The sequence below is a fragment of the Penicillium coprophilum genome (assembly GCF_028826855.1).
Source record: "Penicillium coprophilum strain IBT 35676 chromosome Unknown utg000004l_segment0_segment0, whole genome shotgun sequence".
Lineage (NCBI taxonomy): Eukaryota > Fungi > Ascomycota > Eurotiomycetes > Eurotiales > Aspergillaceae > Penicillium > Penicillium coprophilum.
The window spans coordinates 7,529,091-7,545,212 of record NW_026622723.1 but is presented as its reverse complement, the minus strand read 5'-3'; the positions used below and the strand labels follow the sequence as shown (position 1 = coordinate 7,545,212).

General features: G+C 49.0%; 10 protein-coding genes across 10 annotated transcripts; 7 read left to right on the top strand and 3 right to left on the bottom strand.

Annotated features, from left to right (window-relative positions):
- Positions 1–471: 471 nt before the first annotated feature.
- N7500_007281 (uncharacterized protein) lies at positions 472–741 on the bottom strand (the record flags this gene model as incomplete). The annotated part of the gene is made up of 2 exons (XM_056678425.1): positions 472–690; positions 721–741. 2 exons carry the CDS (start codon positions 739–741, stop codon positions 472–474), a joined length of 240 nt encoding a protein of 79 aa, XP_056533425.1.
- Positions 742–2,578: 1,837 nt separating this feature from the next.
- Positions 2,579–4,251, top strand: N7500_007280 (Amino acid transporter transmembrane; the record flags this gene model as incomplete). The annotated part of the gene is made up of 5 exons (XM_056678424.1): positions 2,579–2,710; positions 2,807–3,068; positions 3,122–3,313; positions 3,372–3,763; positions 3,829–4,251. 5 exons carry the CDS (start codon positions 2,579–2,581, stop codon positions 4,249–4,251), a joined length of 1,401 nt encoding a protein of 466 aa, XP_056533424.1.
- A 327-nt stretch (positions 4,252–4,578) lies between these two features.
- N7500_007279 (kinase-like domain-containing protein) lies at positions 4,579–4,959 on the top strand (the record flags this gene model as incomplete). The annotated part of the gene is made up of 1 exon (XM_056678423.1): positions 4,579–4,959. One exon carries the CDS (start codon positions 4,579–4,581, stop codon positions 4,957–4,959), a length of 381 nt encoding a protein of 126 aa, XP_056533423.1.
- A 42-nt stretch (positions 4,960–5,001) lies between these two features.
- On the top strand, positions 5,002–5,340 carry N7500_007278 (uncharacterized protein; the record flags this gene model as incomplete). The annotated part of the gene is made up of 1 exon (XM_056678422.1): positions 5,002–5,340. One exon carries the CDS (start codon positions 5,002–5,004, stop codon positions 5,338–5,340), a length of 339 nt encoding a protein of 112 aa, XP_056533422.1.
- Positions 5,341–5,932: 592 nt separating this feature from the next.
- Positions 5,933–6,884, top strand: N7500_007277 (Bax inhibitor-1 family protein; the record flags this gene model as incomplete). The annotated part of the gene is made up of 3 exons (XM_056678421.1): positions 5,933–6,076; positions 6,139–6,209; positions 6,287–6,884. 3 exons carry the CDS (start codon positions 5,933–5,935, stop codon positions 6,882–6,884), a joined length of 813 nt encoding a protein of 270 aa, XP_056533421.1.
- A 627-nt stretch (positions 6,885–7,511) lies between these two features.
- On the bottom strand, positions 7,512–9,240 carry N7500_007276 (uncharacterized protein; the record flags this gene model as incomplete). Its single annotated transcript, XM_056678420.1, has 5 exons — positions 7,512–8,291; positions 8,342–8,570; positions 8,631–8,985; positions 9,050–9,129; positions 9,188–9,240. 5 exons carry the CDS (start codon positions 9,238–9,240, stop codon positions 7,512–7,514), a joined length of 1,497 nt encoding a protein of 498 aa, XP_056533420.1.
- A 358-nt stretch (positions 9,241–9,598) lies between these two features.
- Positions 9,599–10,666, bottom strand: N7500_007275 (uncharacterized protein; the record flags this gene model as incomplete). The annotated part of the gene is made up of 3 exons (XM_056678419.1): positions 9,599–10,258; positions 10,321–10,562; positions 10,615–10,666. The coding sequence occupies 3 exons, from the start codon at positions 10,664–10,666 to the stop codon at positions 9,599–9,601; spliced, it is 954 nt and encodes a 317-aa protein (XP_056533419.1).
- Positions 10,667–11,624: 958 nt separating this feature from the next.
- On the top strand, positions 11,625–13,105 carry N7500_007274 (DUF1479 domain-containing protein; the record flags this gene model as incomplete). Its single annotated transcript, XM_056678418.1, has 2 exons — positions 11,625–11,885; positions 11,939–13,105. The coding sequence occupies 2 exons, from the start codon at positions 11,625–11,627 to the stop codon at positions 13,103–13,105; spliced, it is 1,428 nt and encodes a 475-aa protein (XP_056533418.1).
- A 431-nt stretch (positions 13,106–13,536) lies between these two features.
- N7500_007273 (uncharacterized protein) lies at positions 13,537–13,886 on the top strand (the record flags this gene model as incomplete). Its single annotated transcript, XM_056678417.1, has 3 exons — positions 13,537–13,633; positions 13,694–13,793; positions 13,856–13,886. 3 exons carry the CDS (start codon positions 13,537–13,539, stop codon positions 13,884–13,886), a joined length of 228 nt encoding a protein of 75 aa, XP_056533417.1.
- A 1,097-nt stretch (positions 13,887–14,983) lies between these two features.
- Positions 14,984–15,961, top strand: N7500_007272 (uncharacterized protein; the record flags this gene model as incomplete). Its single annotated transcript, XM_056678416.1, has 1 exon — positions 14,984–15,961. The coding sequence occupies one exon, from the start codon at positions 14,984–14,986 to the stop codon at positions 15,959–15,961; it is 978 nt and encodes a 325-aa protein (XP_056533416.1).
- Positions 15,962–16,122: the final 161 nt, after the last annotated feature.

Here is a 16,122-nt window from a genome sequence, read left to right as displayed (position 1 = left end):
AACTATAGATATCCTCCAGTATCTTGCATATACTTCTTATCTTGCTATAAATATTAATATTGGTTTCGGGGTCAGCTTTCCTCGCCACAATCGTAGGAGATACCCCAACGGATATTTGGCCCGAGACCGGCCTGAGGTAGTTGTTTCCTCGGAAGCGTATCCGCCTGGTACGTGCTCCTTCCTCTTCTATACACATGGCCGAGCCACGGGGAGACCTGCCTGATACAATCATCGGGTGGGTGTCCATGAGGATAACAAAACAACCTTGGAAGGTGACCTCGGGATACTAGGCCCAAGTTGCATGGCTATTGCGGGAGAACTGCGTGTACTTTTGGCCGAGAGCTTTGAACGAGCTTTGAAACACTGCTTGGTAGCCTCAGGCCACCAATTGGATCGAGACCACCTGGCATGTAGTTAGGTCTCTCTTCCTCTCCCTCTGTCCTCCCTCCTCCCTCCCATCCACTCCGCTACTCACGGAATGAATGCAACCGTTCCTCTCTTCACAGAGATCTTTGGTTGTGTAACGTCCCCTAGAAGTTCCCATCTAGGAAGTTGTCTCCGGCCTAGATCCAGCGCGGTGAACCTAAATCCAAATGTCTCTCGTCGGCCAGCGCCGGCAGTGTCTAGATCCTGCGTGGCGAGGCTTTTGTGGTCATGGACGAACATCGAGATTGGCCTAGCGGTGTATCTCTGCGGGCTGGAATATTGTATATTGCATACCCCCTTGCCTGTATCGCTCATGGCAGCAGCGCTGCCAAATTATGCCTCGATGGGATAGTAGAGTATTGAAGCGACGGTCGCGATTGGTAGCCGATGAAGACACACCGATTCGATATCTTCCGGATCTGTGAGTGAGCTGCGGGAAATAATCACCCTGCGAAAGAGGAAGAGAGAAGAAGCAAGATCAATGCGGAGGGACTTGTATTCTGCCATTGGCTTGATTTCCCAGCCTCCGATAGACTCAACAAAATATTTTTGTTATTGATGATGTCCCATCACCAAGGCAAGGACCTACCTATAGCGGTTACTGTCGTTTTGCTGTCTTGGCGGAGGACACCCTTGTCAGGATACCCATGTTAGGGCTATAGCTCTTACCGGCGGGATTGTTTCTAGAAGGCAACTCCATGCATGGATCCTGCATACTTTCACGGACCTCTTCTAGAACATTTCTCAGAAGAAAATCGCGCATGAACCGACAAGGTTCGAGACTATCGTGACCGGTCAGCGATAGAGATAGGATGCGATTGACAGCACATAATAAAAGTGGATCATACCGGGCGAACTAGTCTTCAAGTCCTATCTACTCCGTGCTCCGTACAGTGCACAAAGTACTGTCGTTCAACGTTTCATCGATAACTCCATATGCCAATTCAAGGAAAAGAATGAAGCCCTAGAGTGGATAAGACCAGTGGATAGGGCTCGTATTGCAAATTTTCGTCTACGGAGTGTCCGAACAGCAGAGATTAAGATTCTGACAGGGCGTATAGAGGCAAGTCGGTCTGATCCCTTTTCATATATGTACATTTCCGCAGCGCGGCTCGCAGTTGGCAGATTCCTATTTCGGTGTTCCGGGACTGCGACGATCGCACTCTCGCGTACCCAACCAAAGGGGCCAAACGGTACATTGTCAAACCCAACCAATGCCAAACAAGAGAAACATGAGATGTAATAGGATCATGATATCAACGTACAAAGTACCATATACACGTGAGCGGTGACCGGCTACGGTATCCGGTCTCAGCAAATGTCTCACGGAATAGGAACCGGTTGTCGGATGCTTGGCCACTGGAAAAGCCACCTAAGCCACCTAAGCCCCCTATTTTCCCTAATTTTTCTTTTTTTTCCCCTTTAACCCCTCATACGACAGTGACGTCGATCCTATGAAATCCAGCTTATCTGGATTGGATAATAGGGGGTTATCTCCTAGGCTGTTCAATGCCAGTTAGACTTTGATAACATTGATAACATTGATAAAGGATAAAGGTACTCCATACCTGAGTAGTCCAGTAGTTCTCTAGTCATATCCTAGGAACATAGAGAAAAGATGTCTATTGTACCATACAATATTACTCTGGTTTCTCGGGGCGTCCGGAGGCGTCCGGAGGCGTTTTTGTGGGCGTAATGTAGTTTAGTTAAGGTTGCACAATTCGAACTTCTCCGCGTCTCCCCATGGGGTAGTTATGGAGTTATGGAGCATCCCAACCCGACCATTGCAACTCCACATAGGTATCCACGTCCTTGTCGTCATACAGCGGGCCGGTCCTACATAGCGCAAGGTCATGTACAATATGCGATAATCTATTATTTCCCAGTTTGCCGGCCGATCTGCGCTTGAAGTCTGAAACCGGGTTAGCGTATGATTCCACTGCAAAGTGAGCGATTATAGCCAGTATCCACATCGGGGTCTTGTTAGACGACTCAGCATTTACTGCATTGACTCCAATTGACTAACCCTTATCTGCTCTCTGCCCCGTCTGTCAGGCAGCCGCTGGTCTGACGAGGGAGTTATAAGCGGCGTGGCATCCACATACTCCAAGACCCAGTTTTTGTATCCGCCTTACATTCTCCAGTCTCCAATATGATGGATATGAAAAAAGAAAAAGACCTTGAGGGTCTCACTCCATCTGAGAACAGTGATCTCAGCCGTCACGTTCAAAACCACGATGATGTGTTTGGAGAAATTACAGACTCCGGTCCCAACTACCGAAATGTATGTTCCTCTTCTATTTTTTATTCTTTTTTTTTGGATTCCATTTTGTTCTCCACAAAAGAAAATCCATGTAGGTCTAAACTAACACCTTTTTAGGTAGGATGGGCAGGAACAGTGATTCTCATGATGAAGAGTCAAATCGGCCTTGGTGTCCTCTCCATCCCAGCTGCTTTTGATACGTTAGGGCTCGTCCCAGGCATCATCTGCCTACTTATAGTTGCAATCATTACAACATGGTCTGACTACATGGTCGGTGTGTTCAAGCTCAACCATCGTTCAGTCTATGGTATCGACGATGCGGGTTTCTTGATGTTTGGTGCGATCGGTCGTGAGGTTTTCGGCTTTGTATTCTGCCTCTGTATGTCTATGGAATTCGAACAATTGTAGATCCACTACTAACCTACCTTCTAGATTGGATTTTCGTCGCCGGCTCAGGAATGCTTGGTCTTTCCATCGCCCTCAACTCCGTCTCAACTCATGCTACATGCACAGCTGTCTATGTAGCCGTTGCAGCCGTCGGAGGAATTGCCTTTGCCAGTATTCGCACTCTTGGAAAAATCAGTTGGCTCGCGTGGGTTGGACTAATTTGCATTCTGATTGCAAGTAAGTTCCCCCTGACGTCACAGGATATACCATAGCCCTAACCCGATTCGTACTATAGTCTTCATTGTCACTATCGCTGTCGGCGTTCAGGATCGCCCAGTCTTGGCTCCACAAGAGGGAGTCTGGGTATCTGATTACAAGATCATTGCCCATCCCAAATTCAGTGAAGCCATCTCTGCCGTGGCCTCGATGGTCTTCGCTTACGCCGGTACACCCGCATTCTTCTCCATCGTATCGGAGATGCGCGAACCCAGATACTATACCCGCTCGTTGATCATCTGCCAAGGCAGCGTGACTGCTGTCTACATTACCATTGGTGTTGTGGTCTACTATTTCTGCGGTTCTTACGTTGCCTCGCCTGCTCTTGGTTCTGCTGGTGCCACTATGAAGAAGATTAGTTATGGTTTTGCCATTCCCGGTCTTCTGGTCACTGTGATGCTGTTCGTCCATGTAAGCGCTTCCTTCCTCAGATATTTCTTATTCTCGATCGATCATGAGCTAACATAACAATCTAGCTACCCGCAAAGTTCATTTTCGTTCGCGCCCTCAGAGGCTCCAAGCACCTCACTTCCAACAGCATGGTGCACTGGGGATCCTGGATTGGCTGCACCGCAGGTGTCGGTCTGATCTCTTACATTATCGCAAGCGCCATTCCCGTCTTCGACAGTCTCGTCTCGCTTATCGGTGCTTTGCTTGGCACATTCATGTGTTTCCAGCCCATGGGCTGCATGTGGTTGTATGATAACTGGAGCAAGGGCAAGGTCGACCGTTCCCCGAGATGGATGGCCATGGTTTGCTGGAGTGTATTCGTTGTTGTTATAGGTACTTTCATGATGATCGCTGGTACATACGGGTCTGTTGTCAGCATTATGGACAGTTACGCGGCAAACGGTGGTTCGGCTGCTTGGTCCTGCGCGGACAATTCAAATTCTTCATAGATCGGGGGGACCTAGAGGTCAGTGGCAGATTTCTGCTACTGTGTCTGAAACGGGTGTATTAGAAAACTTATATATATTTAAAGTGAATTAGAAATGTCATATACTTCAATGTGTTCCTGTCTTCATATTCTATATGCTAGTAGTTACTGTTTTATAGTGGTACAAAAAGGGACCAAGTTTGCTCCTATTGATGTCTGAAAGCTAAGCTTGATTGCGTAGTTTATCTCGAGAAACCAGCTGCCGACTTTGCAGACTTATCTTCTCTTCATCACTTCGCATTTACTCTAGCACATCTTTTTATCCTCTCGTTCTTTTGATCAAGCAAAAATGTCGAGTACAATCTATTGCAACACATTTAGCCTACCGACTATTGCAGAAACCCAAGCATTTACTGATATTCTCGCAAAGGATAAATTGACCACAGTCGTCCGAGTGAAAGAGCACTTTGCAGTCAACCATGGACAACATCTTCCTCTTATTGAGGCCGAGAACCTCCAATTTCTTGCTGACCACACTATCCCCGTTCCAAAAGCCTGTTCAGCATTCACCGACCCAAAGACAGACCTACGATACCTCGTTATGGAATATATCCCTGGTCAAACCCTCAAAAAGCTGCTTCCATCCTTGGAACTCACTAAAAAGACCAAAATCTGCAACTTGCTTAAAGATGCTTTCGCCAAGCTACGCGAAATGCCCTCACAAGGATAGCTCGGGGCCTTGAATTATCAGCCGTATCAAAGCGGATTCTTCATGATAGATGATCAAGAGCCCGGGTTTGCTGGCCCGTTCAGAAATCAACCAGAGATGGATGTCACAATCCTTGAGATACTCTCGTGCCTCACGAGACCTGCGTACGTTCGACTGCTACAGGAGATTGTGGATCGTACCTTTGCTGGCCAAAGAACGGTGTTCACCCACGGAGAATTGAGATCGAAGCATGTCATCGTCGAAAGAGATGGGCTTGGGGAAGATGGCAGTACGGACTTCAATATCTCGACCATTGAATGGGAAGCTGCTGCGTACTCTGAGTATTGGGAGCTCTGGGAGGCAGCCATTGCTTGTGCACCGGAGTTCGACTGGATTGATTAGCTTAGGGTGATTTTTCCATGTTATCATATGGAATTTTTGATGTTGCAGAGTATCCATAGTACTGTGTGCTGTTGAAGGAATGGTGAGTGTTCAAGTAATTTTCTAATCGATATTTCTGACTGATCCGCAACGATCTCTGATATCGTCATCTTTTATGGTTGTTTCCCGTACAATGCTCTCACTCCAAAACCGTATACCATCGACCCTCGATATATATATCTATGAGAATAGTCAGCCGTCCATGCCGCTTTCTCATGTACTGATAGTTTTTTGTGTCATTTTCCCTGATATTACCTTGAATTTTCGCCTCTTAAATATCTTCTGCTCTCTCCCTCTCTTTCCCCCTAGTAGCTAGAAATAAGGAAACGTACAGCCAACTTGCCTAGTAACCGAAGATCCACCAAGTCCATCCACTTAGACCCCACAAAAGTGTATACGTAAGCAACACTTGGCCCCATATTTGGCTTATCACACGTGACCCGTCACATCACTTGGGGCTCCACCTCCAGGCTTCACTCATCTCTCTCTTTATCGATTGATTCCAACTTTCAACACCAGTACTGAGAGACCAAACGTTTCTCAACCTACAAATATGGCTGCAAATACCAGATATGAGCCCGCTCCGCAACGGGACTCCCTAGACGACCCGCCCTACTCCCATGCCCCTCCCTCCTATCAGGCTACAGCGGAGCCGGCGCCTCGCAGTGAGGGCGACAATCTGCCAGATGATTTCAAGGTATGTATAACGCCATCAGAGGACCTTGCCGGGGCTAGAAAGATGAAAACTGACAAACCTAGTTTGGAGGCACCGTTGCCGAAGGCACGATTGACATCCGAATGCAATTCGTTCGGAAAGTATACTCCATTCTGTAAGCCCAACACCATTTACAAGCGCAGATACAAGCGCATAGATTCTACAGAGTCTCTACTAATACACCTCGCTCAGAACGGCCCAACTCCTCCTCACAACGATCCTCAGCTCGATCTCCTTCTTCAACGCCTCCTACCGCACCTGGATCCAATCTAACTTCTGGCTGATGATAATCTCCGTCTTCGGCGCTCTGGGCTTCATGCTCGCAACATTCTGGAAGCGAAAGTCTTACCCAGCAAACCTTCTTTTCCTATCAGGCTTCACCATCCTCGAAGCATACTCAATCAGTGTGGCGACATCTTTCTATGACGCGAAGGTAGTTGTCCAAGCGCTCGCCTTGACGCTTGGGATCTTCGTCGCCTTGACGCTTTTCGCATGCCAGACCAAGTATGATTTCACTGACTGGATGCCATATCTGTTCGGCGCACTGTGGTTCATGATCCTGTTCGGATTCGTGGCTATGTTCATCCCGTTCAACAGCACCATTGAGATCGTCTATGGTGTGCTTGGTGCGCTCATCTTCTCGGGCTATATTCTTGTCGATACACAGCTGGTTATGCGGCACTATCATGTTGAGGAGGAGATCGCTGCTTCGATCTCGCTTTATCTCGATGTGCTCAACTTGTTCATGTCCATTCTGCGGATTCTGAACGGTGCTAACAACAATAATTAATTGCGCATTGAAATAGCTGAAGGCTGAGAAGAGATACGTTCAATTTCGCCTGAATTGCCAATTTTACTAGGTATCAACCAGAAGGTAGTTGCTGGACAAACAAGCTTGGGTTTTGGTGTTTTTCGGAACTGGTTTGGATGAGTGTCTTTCTGCTTTACATCTGGCTTTGAATCGCTCTCTACTGTACACTTTTCTTTATACACATCTTGAACTTCTACTCATTATGAGTTTACCTTGAATCTTATCTGTCTCTTTTTTCCTTATCCAAACAAAACAACCATTGTATCCGCATAAAATTAGCAGTCAGCCAATATGGAAATTAAGCAACCAAGTCAAATAGATACAATTCTCCAAACGCCCAGCATGAATAACCCAGCCTTGGAAATCAAATGAAATTTAAACTTTGCAAAGAGCAATATCCAATAGGATATACACATAACAACGAAAATCTAGAGTAGCGCACCAACGAGAAAGAATATGCAAAGGAATGAGCCTAATGAACAGGCAAGAGAATCCAAGAGCCTTGTTCCTTGGACGGTAAGAGGCAGGCCCAAAGATCATGATAAGATCAGGCCCAAACCAACAAGAGTGCGGAAGAGAATCTTCATGCAGAGGCCAGGGAGCTTATTAATGTGAGATTTTGAAGAACGTGTTCGTAATGAGGCACACAATCATCACAACCAAGCCGTAGAGAGCCAATGCCAGGCTGAGTCGGCGAAGCAACGCCTTGCGCCAGTGGCGGCTGCCGCGGCGCAAAATGCCACTCTCAGTCAATGAGCGAGCGAGGGAACCCTCGTTGTCGTCGTATTCGTCATCATCAGAGAGATCATCCTCCGCCTCGTCATCCTCTTTCATTAAGACCTGGTGGGTAGGTGAGTCGGGCGAGGATATTTTGTAATAGAACAAGCCCGGGAGAATGAAGCTGATGCTCGTGCTGCCAGTGCTCCCGACGTATGCCAGTACGGATTCGAGGGAGGACACGGTCATGGCAACTAAGTAGCTCAGGATCAATATGGTGGTTGTGATAATGGAGAAGCGAAGATCGCTCATTGCCTCTGGGGTACGGTTTCCGCGTGGGCCTAGCAATGGGTGCCTGTTTGGAGAACTCTCTGTGGCATGTTGTCTGGGGCGCCATTTTAGGACAGCATCGACTGAGGCTCGGCATGGGTGGCATTGTAGTGGATAAGAGAAGACTACTAGCATGACAATTGCGGCGCGGCCGATCGTTGCATATACGCCAGGTGGGTACATGCCGATGATATTGCCGCCTACACTGTTGCCAAAGGATAAGTACCCGGTGATGGCAACGAGGATATATGTTGCAGCTGCGCTACCGGCGCTCGCAAAAACAACGGCCGTCGTGCGGAAATGGCTGTTATTGCCGATTTCGTTGAGGATGGAGAACATCTGGAATGCTTGTTAGGAAAGAACTCAAAGGTCGCAACTCGGAATCTTACGTTTTGATGGCAAGTAAATGCAAAAACAATAACTGGCAGACTGCTGAGAGTCGGAACCGCGCCGGCCCAATGGCCCACGCGAATCGGGCCCCGATCTTCCTTGGTGTCTCCCTGGACATATTTATACACAACCAGGACAACCAAATAGCCCATAGACATCAAGGCCGCGATACTGGTATACTTCAAAGAATCTAAACGGCGCAGGTAAGAGATAGGAATCACGATCAACCTAAGAGTCAAATGTTTAGTACTTCAGCCTCGATTCTGCATATTGCATAAGGCGACTCACATAAAAGCCGTAACCCAAAAATGACGGTCCACCAGGAAATCATACGCTGGTTCACTGCCAACGAAGCCCTGTACCACCCCCGGCATAAGATCTCCAATGATGATGAGATAGCTCACGCCGACTCCGAAACATTTGATCGCAATCGCGGCGTCAAAGACCACAGCCGCGTTTGGGTATGTCAATTGTGATAGCGCAAAGAATGAGGCACTTCCACGATCCAAATATTGTGCGCATAATGATTGCAGGTAGAGGCCGAATCCTGCGGTAACTGCAGACCACAGAACCACACCGACGCCGAGGACAATTCCCATACGGGAGATGGCTAGGGGCATCGCAAGCACACCAGCGCCGATAACTACAGTGAGAGTCTGGGTCAGAACTCGGCATACCCTACGCATTGTATACTTCCTCGCACTTACTGGTATTGACCAGGTTGATCACACTGCTGGCCCAACTGGCCTCACCCACGACATCCCCAGGTCTTCCACGGCCTCCACGCCTGATGGAATGAATTTTTATTAGTTAATTTCAGCATCAAGACTTTGTGTTCCACGTACCTGCGCAATGCATTCTGGGATCCTGATGGACCAACGGGTGCGCCCTCCTCCATTTTAATATCTGTTATCTGTTTGCGGAAATGCGGTTATCGGTCGTAGATAGGCGCGCAACACATAATTAACGGCCGCTACCAGCGGGGCCGAGATTAAACCAAAAGAGAGAGTGAATAAATTAGTTTGAACACTGGAAATGGAAAAAGGGAGGAATAAGGAGGAAAAGGAAAGTATCGTGGCCAGTTGAAAGTCTTATCGGGATGACACATGACCGGGTCTTCTCCGGGACCTGTTACCTAACAAAACACTTGGCCCAGCGCAGGAGCATCTGGGCATCCCTACATATTACCTAACTACATCCTTGAAGCGCCTACTATTTGAAACATTGGAATTGGTATATCCATCAAGTGATGCTAATTATAACTTCGACAATCCCCAGCCTTTCTGCGACATGAGTCGATAGCTCTCTTCCTCAAGCGCATTCTGATCCGACACCGTGTTGCCAGGTCGATTACCAGGACCAGGATCATTAAACTGATTGACAGCTCGCACCGTCTTTGAAACTTCCAGAATCGTACCTCCCTTCACCTGAAACTGCGGCGCACGACCCGAGCGATCCCCAATAATCTCACTCACCTGTTCCTGCTGCACAAGCGCCAACATCACCTGCGCCACTTCTTCCGGCGTCACCCACTTGTCAGTACTATCATTGACCATCTTCAACTTCTCCGGATGATCAGTCCAGAGCGGGGTCTTGATAACGCCGGGAGCCACGGCCGTGACTCGAATCCCAAGCTTCTTGTCGAGGTCAGCGAGCGACCGCACAAAGCCGTTGATGGCTGCTTTCGTGGCGCAGTAAATCGGAGCTGGGAGATTCGCGTTTTGGCCTGCAATACTAGAGATATGGACAATATGCTTTGGGCGGGCACCGGTGCGATTTTTCAGGAAATGGGCAATCGCCAGCTGCGTCGTGCGGATCGGGTGATTGACGTTGATATCGATCAAAGCGTATCGACCGCCAGAGGCCGAGTCCTTGCTTTCGGATGAGCCAGGTGGGCGCCAGAAGTTGCTCCAGTGCTACAATTATGGTAGTTGTCATTATACTTGTAATTCTGCTGGGGATGCTTTTTTTGTCTTACCGGCTCGTAGACTCCCGCGCCCGGGCAAACAATATCAATCTCGCCAAACTCCCTCTCCGCAACCTCGAACATCCGCTCGAGCTGGACCCAGTCAGTAACATCAGTCTGTTGGAAGATAACTCGTGCGGCTCCAGTCTTGTGCTTATCGGCTAGCCCTTGCGCCTCGGGACGCAAGGCTAGATCTGCGATTAGGACATTGCAGCCGCTTTCCACCAGCAGTTTGGCGAAACTGAGGTTGATGCCTGGCTACAGTGTGAGCTGGCTGTCTAATACTGCAGTGTACTGGAGACATACCAGAGCCAGCTCCAGTTATAATGGCAGATCTTCCTTTCACTGAGATAGACATTTTTAAGTGTTCACGACTAATGGCTTACAGAGTCTACCACGAGGGGGATTCCTGCCTCTTTAATGCAGGAAATGGACCCTGTGGAACATGCTCGGTGTCCTTTGCAGCGCATTCCGTCTCCATTTTAAGATCTCGCGGGGTAGAGGAACATTTACCCGTCGGGGCGAGTGGAAGGTGGACCGAGGCCGGCGTGATGGCCGAGATTCCTGTACAACATACAGCAGAATGGTAGTCTGTTGTCCCTCCCTTGGGTGTCAGGCTGTCAGACGGAATTTCCACTCTTGTTGGCATTATCTTGCTTTATCACAACGCTGGGAGGGGTTGGATGGTACTTGTGTGAGGTGCTCGATGTAAAACCGTGCTGCATGCTGCAGCACCGGATCAGCAAGTGGCCCTGAGGGGCAATGATTGCTTGAGGGGAAACGATTATACCTATCAGACACAAGAGACGTTCGTCGAGATCTTTGGACCTTCGGTAAATCGATTATGTCCAAGCCGTCCAGCAGGGACTTAGAATGCTCAATATATCATATCCTCGGTAACAGCGCAGTATTCACATCAAGTGCCGCAGTTGGCATCGTCGTATGGCATGTAGTGTTTTGTATAGTACCTAAGCTTCGTCACCCGAAGGCCTTCTTGTAGATTACCGCTTGCCGCATTCCCGAATGATGGTTTTAGAGGGAAAACGTTGGAAAACCTCCCTTTGGCTATCTTCATCTTTAGCCTCATACATGATGGATTCTTTGCGGACTGATGTCATGGCCAACAGTACGGGGCGGTTAGACTTCCCAATCTGGTAATTATTTGGCAGATCGCTCTTTCTGAGGGCGGCCCGAGTACTGCTTAGGGGATTCTTCCGACCCGACTAATGTAGGGTAGGTTCCCCACGAAGAATATATAAAGCACAGGTGAATATCCCCGCAAAATTAGATGGCACACTTGTAAATTCAATTCAATCATGTCGTTGTCAAAGTTTATTTCGAAATCTGCTGTCAGAGCGGCCTCTACCTCGGCCCAGACAACCAAGGCCGCCGGTGATATCTCATCGGTCTTCCCCAGTTTAAGGCCCGACTACAAGCCGGAACCCCTACCCGCACGGTTTCAGGAGCTGAAGGCGAGGATCTTTGAGAAGAACAAAGATGCAATCACAAAGAGTTGGGAGCGTTTACTTCCTAGCTTAGACGAAGAAGTGCAAAAGATCAAGGCAAAAGGCAGCGATGTATGTGCACATAACCCGCATCACCGAGCAAAAGACTAATTTACGCATGACAGATCATTCCCTCAATTGACTACTCTGATGTCATCTCTGGAAAAGTGTCCGAGGCCGCATTAAAAGAGATCCGTCACCGCGGCAGCGTGGTTGTCCGCAATGTGATTCCCCGGGACCAAGCCCTAGAGTATAAGCAACGGATCCGCGACTACGTGGCTGCCAACAAGGAGCGAGTCAAGGCCTTCCCGGCAGACTCCCCGGCTGTCTACGAGCTGTACTGGACTCCATCACAGGCCGAAGCCCGCGCTCACGACAGCATGCTCAGCACCCAGCGCTTCATCCAGCAGCTATGGCATTCATCCGACCCCAACAGCAAGATCTCAACCACCAACCCACTCACCTACGCAGACCGTCTGCGCATCCGCGACCCCGGCGACTCAAAATTCACTCTCGGTCCGCACATTGACGGCGGTTCCCTCGAGCGCTGGGAAGACCCCGAGTACTCCCGAGTCTACACGAAGATTCTGGAAGGAAAGTGGGAGGAGTACGACGCATGGGATGCGCGACACCGTTTGAACGCCAAAATGGACTTATACAACGGTGCCGGGGCATGCTCAATGCTGCGTTTCTTCCAGGCCTGGCTTTCCATGTCAGACACCAAGCCCGGTGAGGGCTCATTGCACGTCTGCCCCATGATCAACCACAGCACAGCGTACACCATCCTGCGCCCCTTCTTCGACGTTGAGAGCTCCAAGCCAGCACTGGATGCTACATTCCCGGGTTCCGTACCTGGCGCTTGCCAGGAGTACAACCCGGTCACACATCCGCATCTCGAACTCGAGTCGACTATGGTTTCTGTACCGCAGGTTGCGCCGGGTGACTTTGTCGCTTGGCACTGCGATTCTCTTCACTCCGTGGACAAGGAGCATCGCGGTACCCAGGACTCTAGTGTCATGTACATTCCTGCAACCCCGCTATGTGATATGAATGTGGAATACCTTCTGAAGCAGCGCCAGGCTGCGCAGACTTATTCGCCTCCCTGGGATTTCCCCGGTGCCGGTGGACCCGGTGAGGCCGGTTTCAAGGGTGCTATGGATTGGTCGGCGCTGAGCGCTGAGGGTCAGCGTGCGATGGGCTTAGGCAACACTCCTTGGGAGATCACCGATGCTATGAGTGAGGGTGAGAAGGAAGCTGTCCGGTCTGCCAACAAGGCCTGTTTCGGTGTTTAAAATTGTTTGGTTTGTTTGGCATTTTTCTGGAGTTCCTGTTTGGAAGGTACTTCCAAAGCTTGGTATAGTCACTTGTATAGCCCTTTGTATTTGACGATAAGTTTTATTTTCGAGCATCACTTCTCACGTAAAATTAATTGTAAATCACCCCATGTGATCCCTTATCCGCAAGCGTAGAGATCCCAACAAACCGCAATTCAATAGTGCCACAATGGTGCCACAGCAAAACGCCACAGCATCACTAGTGCCACAGGGAACAGCCACAGGGCGCCCCACATCAAACCAACCGCCACCCATGGCAACCTTGGCAAAAGAGGGGCTGCTTTTGCCAAGTTGGACGGAGTCCCCGACACAAGTCTCTTCCCCTTCTCTCCTTCTCTCTACTCACGATATTTTCGAATTTGCAAATACTTCGTACATTCACTATCACAATGGATTTCATCAAGAACGCAATTTCCAGCAGTGGCGGCCACGAGGACAAGCCTGTCGAGAACAACACCCAGCAGAACGACGATTACGTTGACAAGGGTAGGTGATTTCTTTGCTTTACGCAACATGAGTTTCTCAACTGACACGTGGTTACTTCAGCCTTCGCTGCCGGTGTCAAGAAGTCTGGCTACAACATCGACCGCAACATGCAGGAGAAGATCACCGACGGTGCCCGCGAGGCCTACGAGAAGGCCACTGGGTAAGTGACAGTCCATGGTCCTTGGGCTTGGATATCTGCTAATATTTGATTGTGTAATACAGCAAGCACGTCAACGAGAAGATCTCCAACTAAAGAAGATCTCCAACTAAACGAATCACTAGAGCAATCATCATATTTGGGAGGAATGAGTGAATGAATACCCAGACAGAATGCAAATATGATAGAAATGTGATTAAATCATTGAAACTTGTCTCGACCTTGAAAGTACTGGGGAAATTTTGTGTAGTCTGAGTCCTTTAGCTGAGGGGATCGCAAGATTCCCACATGGAGCCACGGTCTCCAAGGCACCAGGGTGCACTCGCACACAGTCCTTGACTAGGTAAGAAGGGATCTTCAGCCGTACCATGGACGAAATCAAACCAGAGATACGGACGGGTCTCGGAGATAGACCTCGGGATGTATCACGTTACCATAGAAATCAATAGCGCGATCTAAGTAGATCTTGCCTAAGTGGGCCCGGAAAAGGTAAGATCTTGTATTATGATTGGTTGATCTCAGTTTTGTCCCAAAAAAACAAAAAGAACTCAGGGCGGCGGATGCATGTACGTTTGTTTACGGATTAGACACCTCCCGCCTATCCTGTCATATTGAGCAGTCCAGACCTGTGGCTGCAAACTAAAAACAGCATAGCCACAGTTGAGGGGAAATGAACTCTGTCCTCTCTCAGGGCGGCCAAGTCCGGCTCTGGCAGTGAACTAAATCAAACCGGCAAATCATAGGCCCGCATGGCTGTCTCCATGGCGTGATCTTCTCTTCATAGATTGGATGATGGTGCAGCATCACCTATGGGTCAAATATGGGGTCAATTCCGCATTAGGCGACACCAGCTGAAAAGTGGCTCCCAAGGTTTGCGCAATCATGGGCAAATAAGCAAAAAACTAGTGAGTTCGGGAGAGATGCTAGCTTCTCCGTGCCACGATCATTGGCCCCTGAGTATCTTTGCTCGCCTCGCTTGTCCACATGTTGTCACTGAGGGGTTGAGAGAGGGGCGATTCTCTTCTATTCCGTTCGACCCCGTTCCTGCTGGGAGATAAATAAAGCGCTCACTTTAGTTTGGGGGCAACATATCGTACCCCTTAAATAACCACTATATCCTCTTCTTCCCAAGAACTATTCATCTCATCCTTCCAAACATACCTAAACCACACCTCCTAAAACACCCAATCATAATGTCTTACCGCAACGAGTCCGACAGCTACGGCAGTGGCAACCAGAGCTCCGGCTATGGCGGCAACGACTCCAGCTATGGAAACAACGACTCTTCCAGCTACGGAAACAATGACTCTTCCAGCTACGGCAACAAGTCTAGCTCCAACCGCAACGATGACAGCTACGGTAGCAGCAACAACAACTCTTCCAGCTACGGAGACAATGACTCTTCCAGCTACGGCAACAAGTCTAGCTCCAACCGTAACGATGACAGCTACGGTAGCAGCAACAACGACTCCTCTAGCTATGGCAACAAGAACTCTTCCAGCTACGGAGACAATGACTCGTCCAGCTACGGCAACAAGTCTAGCTCCAACCGCAACGATGACAGCTACGGTAGTAGCAACAACGACTCTAGCTACGGAAACAAGTCCAGCTCCAACCGTGACGACGACAGCTATGGTAGCAAGAACACCAGCTCCAGCTACGGTGACAACAACTCCTCTAGCTACGGAAACAACGACAATGACAACGACTCTTCCAGCTACGGCAACAAGAACTCTTCTAGCTACGGCGATAACGACTCCTCGAGCTACGGTAACAAGTCTAGCTCCAACCGTGACGACGACAGCTACGGCAGCAGCAACAAGAACTCTTCTAGCTACGGAAACAACGACAATGACAACAGCTCCTCCAGCTACGGCAACAAGAACTCTTCTAGCTACGGTGATAACGACTCCTCGAGCTACGGAAACAAGTCTAGCTCCAACCGTGACAACGACAGCTACGGTAGCAGCAACAACGACTCCTCTAGCTATGGCAACAATAACTCTTCCAGCTACGGAGACAATGACTCGTCCAGCTACGGCAACAAGTCTAGCTCCAACCGTAACGATGACAGCTACGGCAGCAGCAACAATGACTCCAGCTACGGTGGTAACAATGACTCCAGCGATAGCTTTGGTAGCAAGCTGCTGAACAAGGCCGAAGGTTCGTAAATTCTTGTTTTTGAGTAGGCACCGAGGATTTTATGCTGACTTGTACACCACTCAGGATACCTCAACAAGAACAGCGATTATTAGTTTGATTTTTGAATGGCAGATAAGCCAGTCAGTAGGAATGAGCTTTGCTGGAATGGGTCGTTTTCAACATAGTATAT